The 18032-nt window shown below is 39.4% G+C and overlaps 1 protein-coding gene across 1 annotated transcript; it reads right to left on the bottom strand.

Moving 5' to 3' along the window:
- Positions 1-553: 553 nt before the first annotated feature.
- Positions 554-15349, bottom strand: LOC114642157 (interferon-induced transmembrane protein 5-like). The gene is made up of 2 exons (XM_028791144.2): positions 15087-15349; positions 554-1200 (listed from the first exon to the last, which is right to left on the bottom strand). The coding sequence occupies exons 1-2, from the start codon at positions 15288-15290 to the stop codon at positions 979-981; spliced, it is 426 nt and encodes a 141-aa protein (XP_028646977.1). The 5' UTR covers positions 15291-15349; the 3' UTR covers positions 554-978.
- Between the last annotated feature and the right edge of the window lie 2683 nt (positions 15350-18032).

Genomic DNA, 18032 nt, shown 5'->3' with positions numbered 1-18032 from the left:
TGGCCATGGAAGTGATTGGAACACCTGAAATCAATGATTTGGAGGGGGTTCCCAATACTTTTGGCAATGCAGAAAGATAGAATCTGCTCTGAGTCCCTGACCATGCATTGCCACTTCCGCATTCTTTCCTTTCCCTCTGTTGACTTCTGATGACATCACGACTCCCAGCTTCCATTTAGGCTCCTTCCCAGCATTCTTCTGTCAGTTCCGGTCCCTCACTATAAATATTCCCCACCACGCCATCTTGGCTGTCTGATGATTTTATGAAAATTCATTTTGACTGTTTTTGCAAACTGTACAGTATACGGGGCCGGAAACCCCAAACCTTTATGCTGTGTTTGTGTTTCTTTACAATAGATAGATAGATAGATAGATAGATAGATAGACTTTATTTTGCCCAAGAAAAAATATAAAGATTAATAATTTCAATTTAATTTTGTCCTGTGAAACATTATATATGAAACATTATGAAGTTTCAGTACAACTGGCTGGATTATAAATGGTTATCTTCCAATAAAAATAATCCATTTACTTTTAAACACTGACACAGAAAATAGTTCAATGATTTATTCAAATAATGTGACAGACATAAACAGTGCATAAATACTGATTAATATAAAATAACCCTTAACAAAATCAGTCTCAACTAATACACATAATAAACAAATTTAAAGTTATGCATAGTTCAAACAGAGGTATCATATCTATTAAATATATGCAATCCACTAAAATCAAACTGATCTATCAGTATACAGCACACTAAACTGAAGGAATGAAGATGTTTAATGACGACTTCAACAGCAGGAAATGGGCACACTGGAGGTGATTTATTTGTCCTTTCACATTACTTTGGACCTGTCTGTGAAAAGGCCTCAAGGGGTCCGTTGGTATGCCTCGATTAGTTCCAATTTTCTGATGAAGCTGCATATTACAAAGACTTAAGGAATTCTTCGTGAAGCAGAAGGAGAAGAAGGCATGTTACTTCCCAAAAAGTTTGCCAAAGTTCTCATAGCCGTCATCTCCGAAGAAGTCGTAAGAGCCCTTGGCGTTGGCGAGATGGACTATTCCAGTGACAATGAGCACAATGATCAGCAGCGGTATCAGCGTGTTCCACCCTGAAGCTAAGATGTTGTACCACTTGGCCTTGTCTGAATAGTTATGGGCAGCTTTTAAGTCACCAAGGACCTTCTGATCTCTGGCCTACAGAACAGAAAACATAAAAAAAAACATAAGATGTACAGCATAAGTAAAACTTTGAAAAGAGTGTGCACAATGTCTTCAGAATGTGTTCAGGCCTCATCACTTTTTCATAGTTTGTTATGTTGCTGCTTTGTGCTGAAATCATTTCAATATTTTTTTCCCACAACAAGCAACACTCAGTGCCCCAGAATGAAATAACAGAATTTTGGAAATGTTTGCAAATTTATTAAAAATAGAAAAATGAAATATCCCATTGACAGAAGTATTCAGACCCTTTGCTATGACATTTGAAATGTGGCTGAGGAACGTCTTATTCTATCGATCATCACTGTGATGTTTCTACACCTCTTTGGTGTCCATCTGTTGTCAATTCAATTGACTGGACAGGATTAGGCAAGGTGCCCACCTATCTATAGAAGGTCTACAATTGAATAAAAACCAAGGTGTGAGTTCGAAAGAATTGGCTGCAGAGCTTAGTGACAGATTTGTGTGGTCGCACAAATCTCGGAAAGGTTACAAAAAACTTATTGTAGCATTAAAAGCCTCCATAATTCATAAATAAGTTTGGGACAACCGCAACTCTTCTTGGCCAAACTGAGCAATAGTGGGGAGAAGTGCCTTACCAAGAACTCAGTTGTCACTCTGGTTGAGCTTCAGAAAACCTATATGGAGATGGGAGAAATTTCCAGAAGGACAACCACCATTGTAACACTCCACCGATCTAGACTTTATGGAAAAGTGGCCAGATGACACAAGAAAGCCAGCATGGAGTTTACAATAAGGCACCCAAAGGACTCTCAAAATATGAGAATTAAGATTCTCTGATCTAATGAAACCGGGATTGAACAGTTTGGCCTAATTTCTAAGAATCACGTCTGGAGGGAACATGGTACCACTCATCATCTGTACAGTACCATTCCAGTGGTGTAGTGTGGTGGTGACAGAATCATTCGGTGGGATTATTTTCACTGGTAGGGACTAAGAGACTAGTCAGGGTTGTGGGAAAGATGGAGTAAAGATATCCCTAAGAAGATCCTGCTCCAGAGCATTGTGGACCTCAGTGTTTAACTTCCACCAGAACGTTCCTAAGCACAAAGCAAAGACATCACATGAGTGGCTTAGGGAGAATTCTGTGAATGGGTTCGAGTGACCCAGCCAGAGCCTGTAGCTGAACCCTATTGAATATCTCTGGAAAGACATGAAAACAGCTGGCGGTCCACTGGTGGTCTCCCTCCAACCTGACAGAGCTTGAAATGATCTGCAGAGACAAATTTTGGAAAATCCGCAAATGCCAAGTGTGTGAAGCTTCTCACGTTAGACCCAAGAAGACTCCATGCTGGAATCGCTGGCAAACATGCCTCAATTGAGTGTTGTTTCATAAAATGAATAAATGAAATGAAATGATTTTAGCACAAGGCTGCAACATAAGAGAATGTGTATAAAGTGATAACTTACTGAAGGCATGGGAGGGACAGAGATGAGAGGAAAAGAGAACTGCTAAATTGGGAAGTGGTGCATCTGGCCAATGAATAGGCAATGGTGCTCAAATTATGGTGGACAACTGTACTGTCCTGTGGGTTAAGAGGAGGAATAATTAATAAAAGATCTATCTGGCCTAAAAATCCCATCATTAAGAATGGGAGCAGCTCATATATTAAAAACAAATTGTGACTTAATGTTTAAGAAATGTAAAACTCACTAAAATTCATTTTTTTGGTTTTCTAAAAGTTTCTTTGAAGTGGAAGATAAGGAACATTTCTTCCTAAGGGTTATTCTGGGATCAGAACTGTTGGCTTCTTTTCCAAAACTGCTGCTACCACCACCACCTTAGTCTCCTATGGCCCCTTCAGTGTGATCTCATCATCCTCATGCACTGCCTGCCTATACGTTTATGTTGCCAGTTCTGCCTTACACCAGTCATTTGGGGTCTAAGGTAGCACCACCACCTGGGATTACTTTCCCCAACTCTGTAAATTGATCCAAGAGAAGACCCTCCAAGAGGCTGGTCGACTGACGCACACCCAGACCAACGGATTTTAGCAGCAGAATCAATCCATGTCAGATCAGCACATTTTAGAAAATGTTTCTGACTGACCATCTCTGGTTTGCTTCACACTTGATACAAATAATGACATTGTACCCAATAACAAGTGTGCAAAACTTTAGGTGTGTATGTTTACCGTACATACTCGCAGATAAGTTCTCCCGCAGATAAGTTGGGGCTTGATTTTACAGTATTTTATAATGTCGGTCGTATAAGTCGAATGTGGAAAACTCACGCTATTGGTCCAGGAGATTATGATATGCTAACACTCACCTGAGAGAGTAACCACGGAGCACACGGCCTTTTTTTCTATGTATTGTGCCTACGTGACCACACGGTAATACCCAAACTATTCCAAAGCGATGTTTTGTGTTTTTTGTATCTCACACCCACATACACCTTTATCGTAAGAGCATCCCTTATCTATGATGGAGCGTTCAAAGAAAATATGAGGCTGGTTTTAAATAGTAACGGCACTGCTGCAACAAAATTCGATGTGTCTGAGAAACTGATGCGAGGTTGGAGGAGGAAAAAAATATTAAGTGTTGCAACGGGTGTACAAGTCGGGGTTTGATTTTATGATCTATTTTTCGGGTTTCAAGACCTGACTTATACGCGAGTATTTACGATATTATTTATAAGAAATGGGGGCGTTAAAAAGGGTGTGCAGTCCTAATTACACTGTAAAAATGGGTGCTACTAAAAATGTCAGTATTCCATAAGTCATAACTTTTGAACCATTCAGGTTAGATGCATCAATTGTTTAGGGATTGACATTTTCAACATCTAAAATATCTGTTCCAGAGCTACAGATTTGTCAATTTATGATTGGCTGAAAATTGTATACAAAATGTCTTTTGTGCTTTTGGGCAACTTTGGTCCTCCATGTCTCCCCATGAAACAACATCAGATGTTTCAAATTTTATTACTTATGATGCAGTTGATCTTTAGAAACAAGGTACCTGTCTGAAAGAAGTCAAACTTTCTAATTTATGAGCTGTTAACCTCCTTAACGTTACATTTACTCCTGTAAAAACAAGTCAAAAGTTTTAAGCTTTTTCAGCAAGAAAAAAATGCTATAACATGTAACAGAATCCCGAAAACACCAAAATGTCAACATTGGTACAGTAGGAAAGGTCTGTCGAGTGTCCAGTGCTGTACGGATGCAAATTTAGTATACGTCTTTTTTGTGATATGTTAGGAAACAGTCACTATAACACAAAGCTCAACATTGCAATCAGGACTCTATTAACGTGTTTCTTTGCGCGCTTTTTCTTATAAAATTTTTCTGTTGTTTGCACATGAGTGGGTAGAATATCCGTGCCTGATCTTTGCAAATGACAAGATTCTTGTATTATTGTAGTCTACCACAACACATGACTTGTGCAGTGTTTCCCAACCTCGGTCTTGAGGACCCCCGGTGGCTGCAGGTTTTTGTTCCAACCAGATTCCTAATCAGTGACAACACCTGATATCACTGATCTCATTTAATTAGCTGGTGTTATTTTTCTTTTATTCTACATTCAGAAAAGCACAGCAGCATGATTTTTACATTTATAAGACATTTAGAAATATTTCTGCTTTTATTATAGATTTAAATGCTTAACTCTCTTTTGTTGATTTCATTATACTTTGCCCTTTCTCTGTGCAGTTTTTCCCCTTCGTTGTATCTTATTAATGACAATCAAAAACGAGCAGAGCAGACACGCTGGCAAACAACACTAAATAATCAAAGGCTGCAAGTACTTTAGCATCAGACCTTTAGCAAAACAGAAGCTGGTTGGAAAAAAAAACCCACAACCACACACAGGGGGTCCCCAGGACCGAGTCTGAAAACTCCTGAGCTGAAGAATTTATGTCAGTAGCTTACAAGTGTAGAATGTGAAAGTTGCAATTGGAGTTTTTAAACACAAGGCCAGAGGGATGTTTACACACCATTGCATTTTGGTTGAAGACTCCGCCTCACTCATAAATATTGATGAGTTCACCTTAGAGTGACAAAACACAGAGATACTCCAGGATGATGCTATTTTATCCACTAGATGGCAGCAGAATTCTGTCCTGGGTGTTATTTGGGCTTAACACTTTAGATAGGAATATAATAAAAATAATAATAATTCTTTACATTTACATAGCGCTTTTCTTACTACTCAAAGCATTTTAATGAATGATGAGAGAGAGAGAGCAAATTAGAGACAGGGGAAGTCATGGAGGGCAATTTAGCCTGGATATCGGGGCACATCCTACTCTTTATGAAGTTTGCCAAGAGATCACTGACCATTGAGTCAGGACCTCAGTTTTACAGTCATATGAAAAAGTTTGGGAACCCCTCTCAGCCTGCATAATAATTGACTCTCCTTTCAACAAAAAAGATAACAGTGGTATGTCTTTCATTTCCTAGGAACATCTGAGTACTGCGGTGTTTTCCGAACAAAGATTTTTAGTGACACAGTATTTAGTGGTATGAAATTAAATCAAATGTGAAAAACTGGCTGTGCAAAAATGTGGGTCCCTTTTTAATTTTGCTTATTTGAATGCCTGTCACTGCTCAATGCTGATTACTTACAACACCAAATTGGTTGGATTAGCGCGTTAAGCCTTGAACTTCATAGACAAGTGTGTCCAATCATGAGATATAAAGGTATTTAAGGTGGTCAATTGCAAGTTGTGCTTCCCTTTGACTCTCCTCTGAAGAGTGACAGCATGGGATCCTCAAAGCAACTCTCAAAAGATCTGAAAACAAAGATTGTTGAGTCTCATGGTTTACGGGAAGGCTACAAAAAGCTATCTCAGAGGTTTAAACTGTCAGTTTCAACTGTAAGGAATGGAATCAGGAAATGGAAGGCCACAGGCACAGTTGCTGTTAAACCCAGCAGGTCTGGCAGGCCATGAAAAATACAGGAGCGGCATATGAGCAGGATTGTGAGATTGGTGACAGACAACACACAGATCACCTCCAAAGACCTGCAAGAACATCTTGCTGCAGATGGTGTATCGGTACATCATTCTACAATTCACTTCAATTTGCACAAAGAACATCTGTATGGCAGGGTGATGAGAAAGAAGCCCTTTCTGCACTCACACCACAAACAGAGTCGCTTGTTGTATGCAAATGCTCATTTAGACAAGGCAGATTCATTTTGGAACAAAGTGCTTTGGACTGATGAGACAAAAATTGAGTTAATTGGTCATAACAAAAAGCACTTTGCATGGTGGAAGAAGAACACCGCATTCCAAGAAAAACACCTGCTACCTACTGTCAAATTTGGTGGAGGTTCCATTATGCGGTGGGGCTGTTTGGCTAGTTCAGGTACTGGGGCCGTTGTTAAAGTCGAGAGTCGGATGAATTCAACCCAATATCAACAAATTCTTCAGGATAATGTTCAAGCATCAGTCACAAAGTTGAAGTTACACAGGGGTTGGATATTCCAACAAGACAATGACCTAAAACACAGTTTGAAATCTACAAAGGCATTCATACAGAGGGAGAAGTACAATGTTCTGGAATGGTCGTCACAGTCCCCTGACTTGAATATCATCGAAAATCTATGGGATGATTTGAAGCAGGCTGTCCATGCTTGGCAGCCATCAAATTGAACAGAACTGGAGACATTTTGTATAGAAGAATGGTCAGAAATACCTCCATCCAGAATCCAGACACTCATCAAAGGCTATAGGAGGACAGCGTCTAGAGGCTGTTAGATTAGCAAAAGGAGGCTCAACTAAGTATTGATGTCATATCTCTGTTGGGGTGCCCAAATTTATGCACCGGTCTAATTTTGTTATGATGCATATTACACATTTTCTGTTAATCCAATAAACTTAATGTCACTGCTAAAATACTACTGTTTCCATAAGGCATGTCATATATTAAAAGCAAGATGCTACTTTGAAAGCTCAGCCAATGAGAAACAAAAATCCAAAGAATTAAGAGGGGTTCCCAAACTTTTTCTATCTATCTATCTATCTATCTATCTATCTATCTATCTATCTATCTATCTATCTATCTATCTATCTATCTATCTATCTATCTATCTATCTATCTATCTATCTATCTATCTATCTATCTATCTATCTATCTATCTATCTATCTATCTATCTATCTATCTATCATCAAATTTGTCTGATCACCAATAATGATGAAACACAAAAAAGACAAAATAAATCATTGTAGGTTTTAGGAAAACTAAAAGTACAGAACATGCATCAACTGCAGTTAGGAATGAGCCTGTGTAAAGAGTGTCCAGTTTTAAATATGTGTGGGGGGTTACAGCTTTACAGAAGGTCTCTCTGAATAGACTTCACTACTTGAGGTGGCTGAGGAGAGTAAACTTTGCCCTAGAAGCTGCTGTTCAAGAATCTTTCAGCAATTGAAGACATTTAACGTTATTAAAGATCCATTTCACCTTAGTAACCATCTGAGTGACTATTCATGCCCGCACAAACAGGTTCAGAAACAGTTTTTATCCAAGGGCCGTCATTGAATTGAATTCTAATTTTAAGTAAGGTCATAATAAATTGAGTAACATAAAGTTTAAATGTTCTAAGTGCAATGACAATATACATGGGATATGTGTACAACATTTAACCAGAAAATGTACAGTGTTGAAGTTTTTCTTATAATTTGTTATTTTTTGTATGTTATATTTTCCTTATTTGTTAAGTATTTATTATATATAGATTATGATATATCTATATATTAAAGATAGGAAAGGCACTATATGGAAGATAGATAGATAGATAGATAGATAGATAGATAGATAGATAGATAGATAGATAGATAGATAGATAAGGCACTATATGATAGATAGATAGATAGATAGATAGATAGATAGATAGATAGATAAGGCACTATATGATAGATAGATAGATAGATAGATAGATAGATAGATAGATAGATAAGGCACTATATGATAGATAGATAGATAGAAAGGCACTAGATAGATAGATAGATAGATAGATAGATAGATAGATAGATAGATAGATAGATAGATAGATAGATAGATAGATAGATAGATAGATAGATAGATAGATAGATATCAATTTATTTATTCCCAGGTGGAAATGTCACATTTTTACAGAAGCTCAATAACATCAAAAGGCGCTGATGGGAGTGTGTATGGGAGTCAGGACTGAGGTCTGCCCTGCTTCTTCGTAGCTCTGAGGATAGGCTATGGCTTCCTGAGCAGCTTTGAATTTGGGTGGATTAAAACACTGAGATCATTGGTCTAAAATAAGCACCAAAGCCACCACAGGCTATACCAGGAAAAGAGGGAGAGTGCTTGTGAAAATTACTGGCTACAACATGTTCTAATAAAAATACACTGAATTTGGTCCATATGAGCAAGAAGGCTGCTCATCGCAGGCAACACATTGCTTTTCTTTTCTTAATGTCAACTAGATATTAAAATATTGTTAGAATAGTCCAAAATAAGGAAGATCTTCCTTTTTTCCTTCCTTGACATTTGGAAGTTCCAAGCTAAACGAGGCACTTTTCCTTCTTTTCATAATTTAAGAAGACGTCTGTTTCCCTGTCCCCTACTTTGTAATTTTCTTTTTTAAATGTTTGTTTAATGTAAGATGATTATATGTTCTGTAATATACAATGGTGGTATAAATAGAATGAAACACATGCAAAGCCTTAAAGATATTTTTGTAAGATTAAATTAAGATTTGTCTTAATTTTCAAACATTCAGTTTTAGTGACCACATGTCCTCTGTAGCCTGTCTGAAAGCAATGGAACCCGGTGAGGTCTTCTGCTGCTGTAGCCCATCTACTTCAATATCCGCTCTTCTGCACACCGCGGTCGTAAGGTGCTGTGAATTGAATATTTGTGGCTATTTCCTAACATGAAGGAGTCTGGCCCATCACCTCTGCTCTGTCTTCATACAGAGAACTTCTGCTCAGTGCATGTTTTTTTTAGTCCAGAGACCCTTTCTCTGTAATCTCTAGGGAATAAAATGTGTGAAAAAGTCAGAGGAGCAATTAGAAGCACCACTGGTATCTGTCACCAGCAACCACAGCACAGTCAAAGCTGCTTAGATGCCATGTCCTGGCCTGCTTCCATATCTGTGTGCAGTATACACTAAGATGCAGACACTTGATTGGCTGGTTGGAGACGACTTTTTGCATTGACCAAATATGCTGAGCACTGCGCCTTAACTGACACCCGGTCTAGATTTCCTTTCTGCCCGTTCCCATTGTTGCTGGGACAGGCTGTGCCACTCAGTGACTTGAAACTGTTTTGGGAATGTTATGAAATGTCATAATAACAAATTTTTAAAGCATCACGACACTGTGAACATTATTAGCAGGTGTGATATGAAATAAAGGTAGTCAGTTTGTCTGCTATTAACATGACATTCTTGAAAACGGCTTAACTCAGTTTAACATCATTGGGGAAGGCCCACTGGCACCAGGCACATAGCAAGAACCAACCCCAGTCAGGGTGCCAGCCCATTCACACACAGGGGACATATTTAGAAAAGCCTGACCCCAGTGTCTCTGGAATGTGAGAAGAAAATGAGTACCCAAAGAAAAAAGGAAACCGACCCTTAACAGAGGACAAAGGACCCACAATGCACCACCGCTAACCACTGCACCACCATGTCCCCTGTCATTTTCACAAGTGAAACTGTCTCTATACGGGACAGCCATAAAACACTTCCAATAAGAAAAGTAAATGACACAAACTGCCATCACCTCGTGCTTCCCTTCCACTATCTGAAAACAGCCTTACACTCAAACAGCTATGCAGGATTTGAAGTGCAAACCTTATAATGTACACAAGTCACAAAATCAATAATATAGACAGCTCCTAGAGAACGATGTGCTCAGGACCTAATTAAAAACTCTCTAAACATTCTTGGAAAACTATTTTGTAGAGATCCCTAAATTGAAACCAGGGCATTTTTATGTGAACTTTGTAAAAAAATAAACCCCATGGATCTTCTCAGGACGCCATGTGCTCAGTGTTCGATTTGTAATGCATGCAGGACACGCCATTAATGGGGTCAGTTAGCACTGAGAATACCGTGTAGTGCCTATATATATATATAGACCCCTTCACTGTCTGCATACTTTATTGTGTTGTAGATTTCATCTATAAAGACTATAAAGCCAAAATGTTGTGTCTTTGACCTCCTTTCCTTTTTAGCATGGAGAAATCCTTTATAGCTTTTTTCCTATATATACTGTATAGATAGATAGATAGATAGATAGATAGATAGATAGATAGATAGATAGATAGATAGATAGATAGATAGATAGATATTCTGCTTTTAAAGAATTGTTTTTAGCAAGCTATTTCCATTCCGTCTTGGAGCAGATAATACAGTTTTCATAAAAGCACATACAGTAATAAAATGGAGCCATTTCTACAGTACTGTTGACAGCCTTTTGAACTGGAGTGACCATGATTTCTTATGGGACATTTGTAATTAAATCAGTTTACTTTATGGAATACCAAAATGGAAAATTTAAAAAAAAAATTGATTTTATTTTGTTTCCAGACAATAAAATAATATAAAATAATTGCACAACTTAATACATAAAAAACAGATAGCCATGAAAACTGAATGGTGTGAAAATTGTGAAGGTTTTTTAAAAATAGCTTTGAACTGTATTTTTTCTATAATAAGATAATTTTGTAGTACAACATTGTAATAAATGATTATGTGTCTTATATAGTGCTGATAATTATTCTTCTGCATGTATTTTTGTGTGCAGCATAAATAATATCAAAGTTATGAGAAAGGAAAAGGCAACACTTGAACCATAAGGCTGCTGTCTCAGCGTCAGACTTGTTACTATCTGCGCTATTCTGAAGCCACTGGCTCTTTCCAATTGATAAATGTGAAACATTATTGTTATTTTGTCTAATTTTTTCATGATTAAATTTACTTTTTGATGAGTTTGGATTTTTCTGTGCCTCAGCACTATGAAATTGACGCATTTGTGAATTTTTTTTTAAGCTGCCTGTAAATGGCCAAATATTTCTTTGTCAGTTATACAGTGAACCAATCAGGGATATGCAATGTATTATGTATAATAATAATAATAATAATAATAATAATAATAATAATAATAATAATAACATATTGTATATGTACAATATATATGTTTATATTTAAGTGTGCATTATTACACCTCTGATGTTCCCACTCTATATTTCCTATTCATGTTCTAATCTGTACTTGAAGGCGAGAACTTGCAATGTCAAAATCAGAAAGGTCCTCTTTGCCCTGACCAGGTTGTTTTGTGGTCTCCATGTCCAGGGCATGAGGGTACAAGCTGGTTTGGTGGGCACAGGCTCTGAGAAAGGCTGACGCTTCTTATAGGCCTGCTTGTTCTTCACACTCTGTTGCCTTATCACTGTGTCCTCATGGAGAAACGCTTAATTTTTGGGGGGAGAGGTTCGGTGTCACAGAGAAACAGGCAAACTGCACAGTGAAGTACACAGAGACAGAGTGCTGAGCTGGCAGTGCTGCTGATGTAACCTGATGCTGTGCTAATTCAATAAGGTAATGGCAGGTTTAAGCTTTATAAAGTTATAATGTGAAATCGAGCATCAGGCTGGTGACCGATACACTCTGCCAGATGAGACAAAGCACGAACAGACAGCAGATCTTCATTTGTTTGTGTTTTTTTCATTCTCTATGGAACTTCCCATTGTCTATTTGCCTCTTTAGTGTCCTGAGGTGTTGCTCCCTTTTCAGCTGTGCTTTATCAAATGAAGATTGACTGACGGCTTAGACATTTGCTTTTAGCTTTGATTTATTTAGATGACACGTTCATCCAAAAGACTTACACAGATCAAGTGTTCAAGTCCTTATTTTTGCATCTCCACAAGAAGAACAGTAAAAGTTAAAGCGGTTATTTCAGTGCAGCCTGGTGACTTATATGGTGCCTTTCGACAGTGAACACTGAGGCATGAAACGACCCCCTCAGGATCGTATCGAGAGTCCGTACTGGCCTCTTAACATCTGTCCACAGTGCGGAGTTTAACAGAATTAGTTAGGGAATTTAACATTGTGAGCCCTGAAAGGCGAAGTAACCTCCATTAATGTGACCCAGACAGGCAGTGCCTGTGTTCAAACCACCAGCCACAATAAACATTTTACCGACATTTTAGTTTTGTGTAATGTGAAGAGTGAATCACACAGCAAGCCAATGATGATGTGATTTTTATATATTGGTTGCCTTTTATCACATCATAGAGGCACAGCACATTTACTGCCATGTTTCTACAATGTAAACAGTGAGAGGTGAAACAACTTCTTTATAGACAGGGAGTATCAGCCTATGCTTTTATATAGCACCTTTACAGAGTATGCAGTATTCAGACCCAGTCAAATTGTTTTTATGTTCTACAATATAAGTGGAGGTGAAATGACTCCATCAGGAGACCACTGGGGGTCAGCTCTAGAGAGTGGACCAGCAACCTTGTGATTTAAGTTGAGTTTAGGACAGACTTCAAAATCCTCCTTTTTACATATAAAGCCTTAAATAGCCAAGGTCCGACTTACTTGTCTGAATTTATCATGACTTGCAAACCAGAGCGCACATTAAGATCTCAAGATGCCGGTCGGCTTATGATTCCAAGGATTAATAAGTTACAGGACCCCTAAACTGTGGAATGGTCTGCCTGCTACGATAAGAGATGCCCCTTCGGTCTCAGCTTTTAAATCCCGGCTGAAGACTCACGACTTCAGTTTAGCACACCCTGACTAGAGCTGCTGATTAACTGTACAGACTGCATCTCTGTTGTTAGTCATCAGCACTAAAACGTAACATGATAGTTATAATTTGTTACTAACCCTCACCTATTCTGTTTCTCTTCTTGGTACTCAAATGTGGCACTTGGTGCCACGGCCCACCTGCCAAGTTGTTTTGCCTGCCTAAGGTAAAGTCATCCCTGATGGAGTATTCACAGGAATCATTGGGTAGAGGGGTCCTTTCATCAGATTAGCTGGCCAAGCACTGTCTCAGCTGTGAAATGGCCAATGGGGGGAAGCAGCTTGATGGCCGAGGTCTCCTGGACTTGGAACAAATCCAAATCATATTATGGGATATCATCTACTGTTGAATTCTGCTCCGTACTTGTAATATTTCTATTGCACTATTATATTGTATTGAGGATTACTTCTGTTCTGTTCTGTGTACTGCATTGTATTGACCCCCTTTTTTTCGACACCCACTGCATGCCCAACCTACCTGGAAAGGGGTCTCTCTTTGAACTGCCATTCCCAGGGTTTCTTCCATTTTTTCCCTACAAAGGTTTTTTTTGGGAGTTTTTCCTTGTCTTCTTAGAGAGTCAAGGCTGGGGGGCTGTCAAGAGGCAGGGCTTGTTAAAGCCAATTGTGGCACTCCTTGTGTGATTTTCAGCTAAACAAAAATAAATTGTATTGTATTGTATTGTATTGTATTGTATTCTATTTCAGATAACACCCTTCCCCAGCAAGCCTTTTATAGATCTACTATAAATTGGAATAGAGAAATTAACCAGATACAGATTGAGTACTAACTGAAGTCAGGGCTGTCTTAACATATGGGCACAATGGACACTGGCCGATAGCCCCAAGAGCACAGGAGGCCCGTGATGTTTCTGATGCCTATGTATGTTTCTGTTTTGCTATCAAAACAGGGGTCCCAGCGCACTACTTTGCCGTTAAGACGGCTCTGACTGAAGTACATAGTGGCAAAAAGGCATCTGGTCAGTGGTCATCCTTCCATTATGACTGGAGGGACTTCTCATGGCAGCCGTTCGGAGTAAGTGCTGGAGAGTGAACAAGCAGCCTTGTCATTATATATAGCACCTTTCCACAACCACCATTTTTCAGGAACATTCAAATTATTTCCATGTTTCCACAGTACAAATAGGAAGTGACAAGATGACCCCCCCCCTCAGGATCACACGGACAGTCAGGGCTGGAAAGTGAACCAGCAGCTTCCCAGTTTAATGTAGTACCTTTCCTTAATGAGCCCTTTACAGGCCTACTAAAATTATTTCCATACTTCATCGATGTGATCACTCATTTATATGGCTCCTTTCCTGAATGAGAACTTTACAGGTCCATGTTTTTGTGTTTCCACAATGTGCACACTAGCAGGTGGAATGGCTGCCTCAGGGGTCATAAAAGGAGTCAGAGTTGGAGATTAAATTCTAATAACAATTCATTACATTTATATAGCGCTTTTCTCAGTACTCAAAGCGCTATCCACACAGGGAGGAACCGGGAAGCGAACCCACAATCATCCACAGTCTCCTTACTGCAAAGCAGCAGCACTACCACTGCGCCACCTGTGAGGACAAATTATGACTGTATATAGCGCCTTTCTACACTAAGACCTTTACAGGCTTCCATGCTTCTCGATTGTGAGCATTCAGTGATATAGGGCCTCTCTGTTGGAGAAGTTCTTTTTTATGGCACCTTTCCCTGTGAGCACATTACTGGCAGATTACAATTATTTCACAATGTGAGATGAAATGACTGAGCACGTCCATGCTGGACACTGAATAAACAGCCTTCTGATTTTAGATACGCCTGGCCACAGGGAGCGCTTTACTGGTATAGTAAAAAATAATTTCCAAATTTCCACACTGAGAAATTTAGCACTAGAGAATGATTTTATATAGTGCCTTTCACCATCCTACCTTTACAGATGCAGTATAATCATATCCTACATTTCTACACTTCAGTGCCATCAGATGAACCCATTTCCTTGTGGAAATATAACCGGTTAGCCACACTTCAAATCTCCTTTCTGACGTGGACAACACTTGGCATTACCAGCATGCCCTCCCTGAGGGCACATTTATCACGGTCAAGCCAGCCTTACCTTCACTGAATAGATGAGTGCTAAAAAGCCCAAGCAGCAGAAGTTCACATAGAGGGTGTTGCAAATTGACCAGATCAGGTAATCCTTCGGTGGGGGAGCGGTGGGGCCCATGTTGACCACAGTGGCACCCGGACGGTTTTCTTGTGGCTTGTTTCCGTTTAAGGGGATATAATCGGACGGGCACGAGTACGTGGCATTATCCATCTTGACCGCTGTTGTCCTGTTCCCACTTTGACGCAAAGCTACCTTATGCAAAGTGCCAATCGTTTAGCTCAGCTTTATAGTGCCCAGAAATGAAGGCGGGCTTAGAAGGGGCACTGACCCTCCCGTCCAAGTATAAATTTGGAAAGGCCGCAGGCAGAGAAGGCAAGGCTGTTATTTTGTGGTTTCGAGTGTTTTGGGGAAAGGGTTGGCGAGCCGGTCCTTATAAGCATTCCTCTTCTCTTTTTTCCATGTAAGTGGTTATCATGTGTGTTCAGCAGTCACGGGCGTCTCCAGTTTTATTTTCTCCTGAAAGCAAGGGGCAGCTGCAGCACCTCAAACTCCGCAGCAGGGAAATCCGTGGAGTAAAGAAAACAGCGGTTAATAAATTAGAGGCCAAACGTTGAAAGATGTGGCTTTGAAAAAAAGTCCTAAATTAGGGTATAATAAGCACAGTTAAAGTATCAAAAATATCAGCAGTCCCTGTTTTTGATAACAATTAATTCAGACAATTAAAAACTTGTTAAAATATTGGAACAGACAGAACTGAGTACTAACTGAAGTGTGCAGAGGCAAAGAGCATCTGGTCAGTGGTCACCCCTGAATTGTAACTGCCGAAATAAATGAAGGATACCAGCGAATCACACAAGGAGTCAGTGCTGGGCAGCCTTGTCATCTTATATAGCGCCTTTCAAACAATATCTATTCTTCAGGTATGTTTAAATCATTTTCATGTTTCTACAGTACAAATGTGGAGTGACGGAAAGAGTCCCACAGGAACTCACAGACAGTCTGGTATGGAGGCTGAACCAGCAGACTCATGATTTTATATAGCGCCATTTCCACAATGAATATTCTATAGGTACATTAATATTGTTTTGAGATTTCTACAGTATGAATAGTAAGTGGTGAAATTACTCCTTCAGGTTCACAAAATGTGTTGGTGCCGTGGAGTGACTTATCAGCATTGTGGTTTTATATAGCGCCTCTCCAAAATAAGCATTTCAAATTGTACATTAGTATTGTTTCAGTATTCACACAATATGAATGGTGAAAACTGAAATTGGTGAAAACTGAAATGACTCCCTCAGAATCACAAAAATAGTCAGCGTCGAGGTGTTAACCAGCAGTCTTGTAATTTTATATAGCACCTTTTGACAATGAGCATTGTACAAGTACATTAATATTGTTTTCAGATTTCTACAGTATGAATAGTAAGTGGCGCAATGACTCTCTTAGCATCACAGATTGAGTTGGTGCTGGAGTGACTCATTAGCATTGTGGTTTTATAGAGCGCCTCTCCATAATAAGCATTTCAAATTGTAGTATAACTATTAGTATTGTTTCTGTATTCACACAATATGAAGTGTGAGGACTGAAATGACCTCCTAAGAATCACAAAAGAGTCGATGCTGAGGTGTGAACGGTCAGGCTTTTGATTTTATGTTGCACATTTCTACAACAAGCAGTTCACAGGTACTTTTATTTCTTTATTTACTAGCCAACCCGCGGCATAGCATACACCGCATAATTATGTATTGATGGGTGACCACTTCCTGAACGACACAGTTGTCAGTACTTGTAGTCACAGTTGAGAAACACTTTTTTAATGTCTTTTAAGCACAGGGGAAACAATGAACATGTGAAACAGCCGTAATGTAATAAGCCACCAAGAAAAGTAAAATTGCAACAATGCTATCTACAAAAGTTAAAACAAATTCGAGCCCCATGTATTTTTTAACTGCCTTGTGGGGCTGTAGTAGTGTTACTGCTTTGCGGTAAGGAGACTCTGGAAGATTGTGTGTTCGCTTCCCGGTTCCTTCCTGTGTGGATAGCGCTTTGAATATTGAGAACACCGCTATATCAATGTAACGAAGTATTATTATTCCTATGTGTCCAGCGCGCTCTCTCGCGCGGGTGGGTCTGTCTGTCTGTCTGTCTGTCTGTCTGTCTGTCTGTCTGTCTGTATGTATGTATGTATGTATGTATGTATGTATGTATGTATGTATGTATGTATGTATGTATGTATGTGTGTGTGTGTCACACGCTCTCGCTCTCTCGCTGCACGTGGTCCTGTAGGCAAACACTGCAAAAATAATATATTGATAGCTGAACACTTCCGGAAAGATACAGTTGTCTAAAAGGAGAGAAAAAAAACGAACATTTGCAAAATCCGTAACGGTGCTTTCAGTAAGTACAATGCACACGCGTTTAATTTATCGGCCAGTTTTTGCCAGCCGACCGCCGTCGCACGGTCATTCAACGATTCAGTTCCGAGACAAACATGCCTCTTCTTACCTGGTCCTCCCACGTCCACCTTCGTTCTCTAAGCTTACACACCCCCTGGTCATGTGCCCGCTTGCAAGAGAAACTCACGGAGACCCGCCCACCAACATTAAGACCATGGTGTAGTTGAGAAACACTTTTTTAATGTCTTTTACGTACAGGGGAAACAATGTACATGTGAAACATCTGTAATGTAATAAGCCACCAAGAAAAGTAACATGCTATGCTATGCTATGCACAGAAGTGAAAACAAATTCAAGCCCGGTGTATTTTTTAACTGCCTTGTGGGGCTGTAGTAGTGTTGCTGGTTTGCAGTAAGGAGACTCTGGAAGACTGCCTGTGTGGATAGCGCTTTGAATACTGAGAACACCGGTATATCAATGTAACGAAGTATTATTATTCCTATGTGTCCAGCGCGCTCTCTCTCCTGCGCGTGTGTGTGCCTGTATGTGTGTGTGT

The sequence above is a fragment of the Erpetoichthys calabaricus genome, chromosome 2, assembly GCF_900747795.2.
Source record: "Erpetoichthys calabaricus chromosome 2, fErpCal1.3, whole genome shotgun sequence".
Lineage (NCBI taxonomy): Eukaryota > Metazoa > Chordata > Cladistia > Polypteriformes > Polypteridae > Erpetoichthys > Erpetoichthys calabaricus.
The sequence above is the reverse complement of the archived record's forward strand: the minus strand, read 5'-3'. Positions and strand labels throughout refer to the sequence as shown.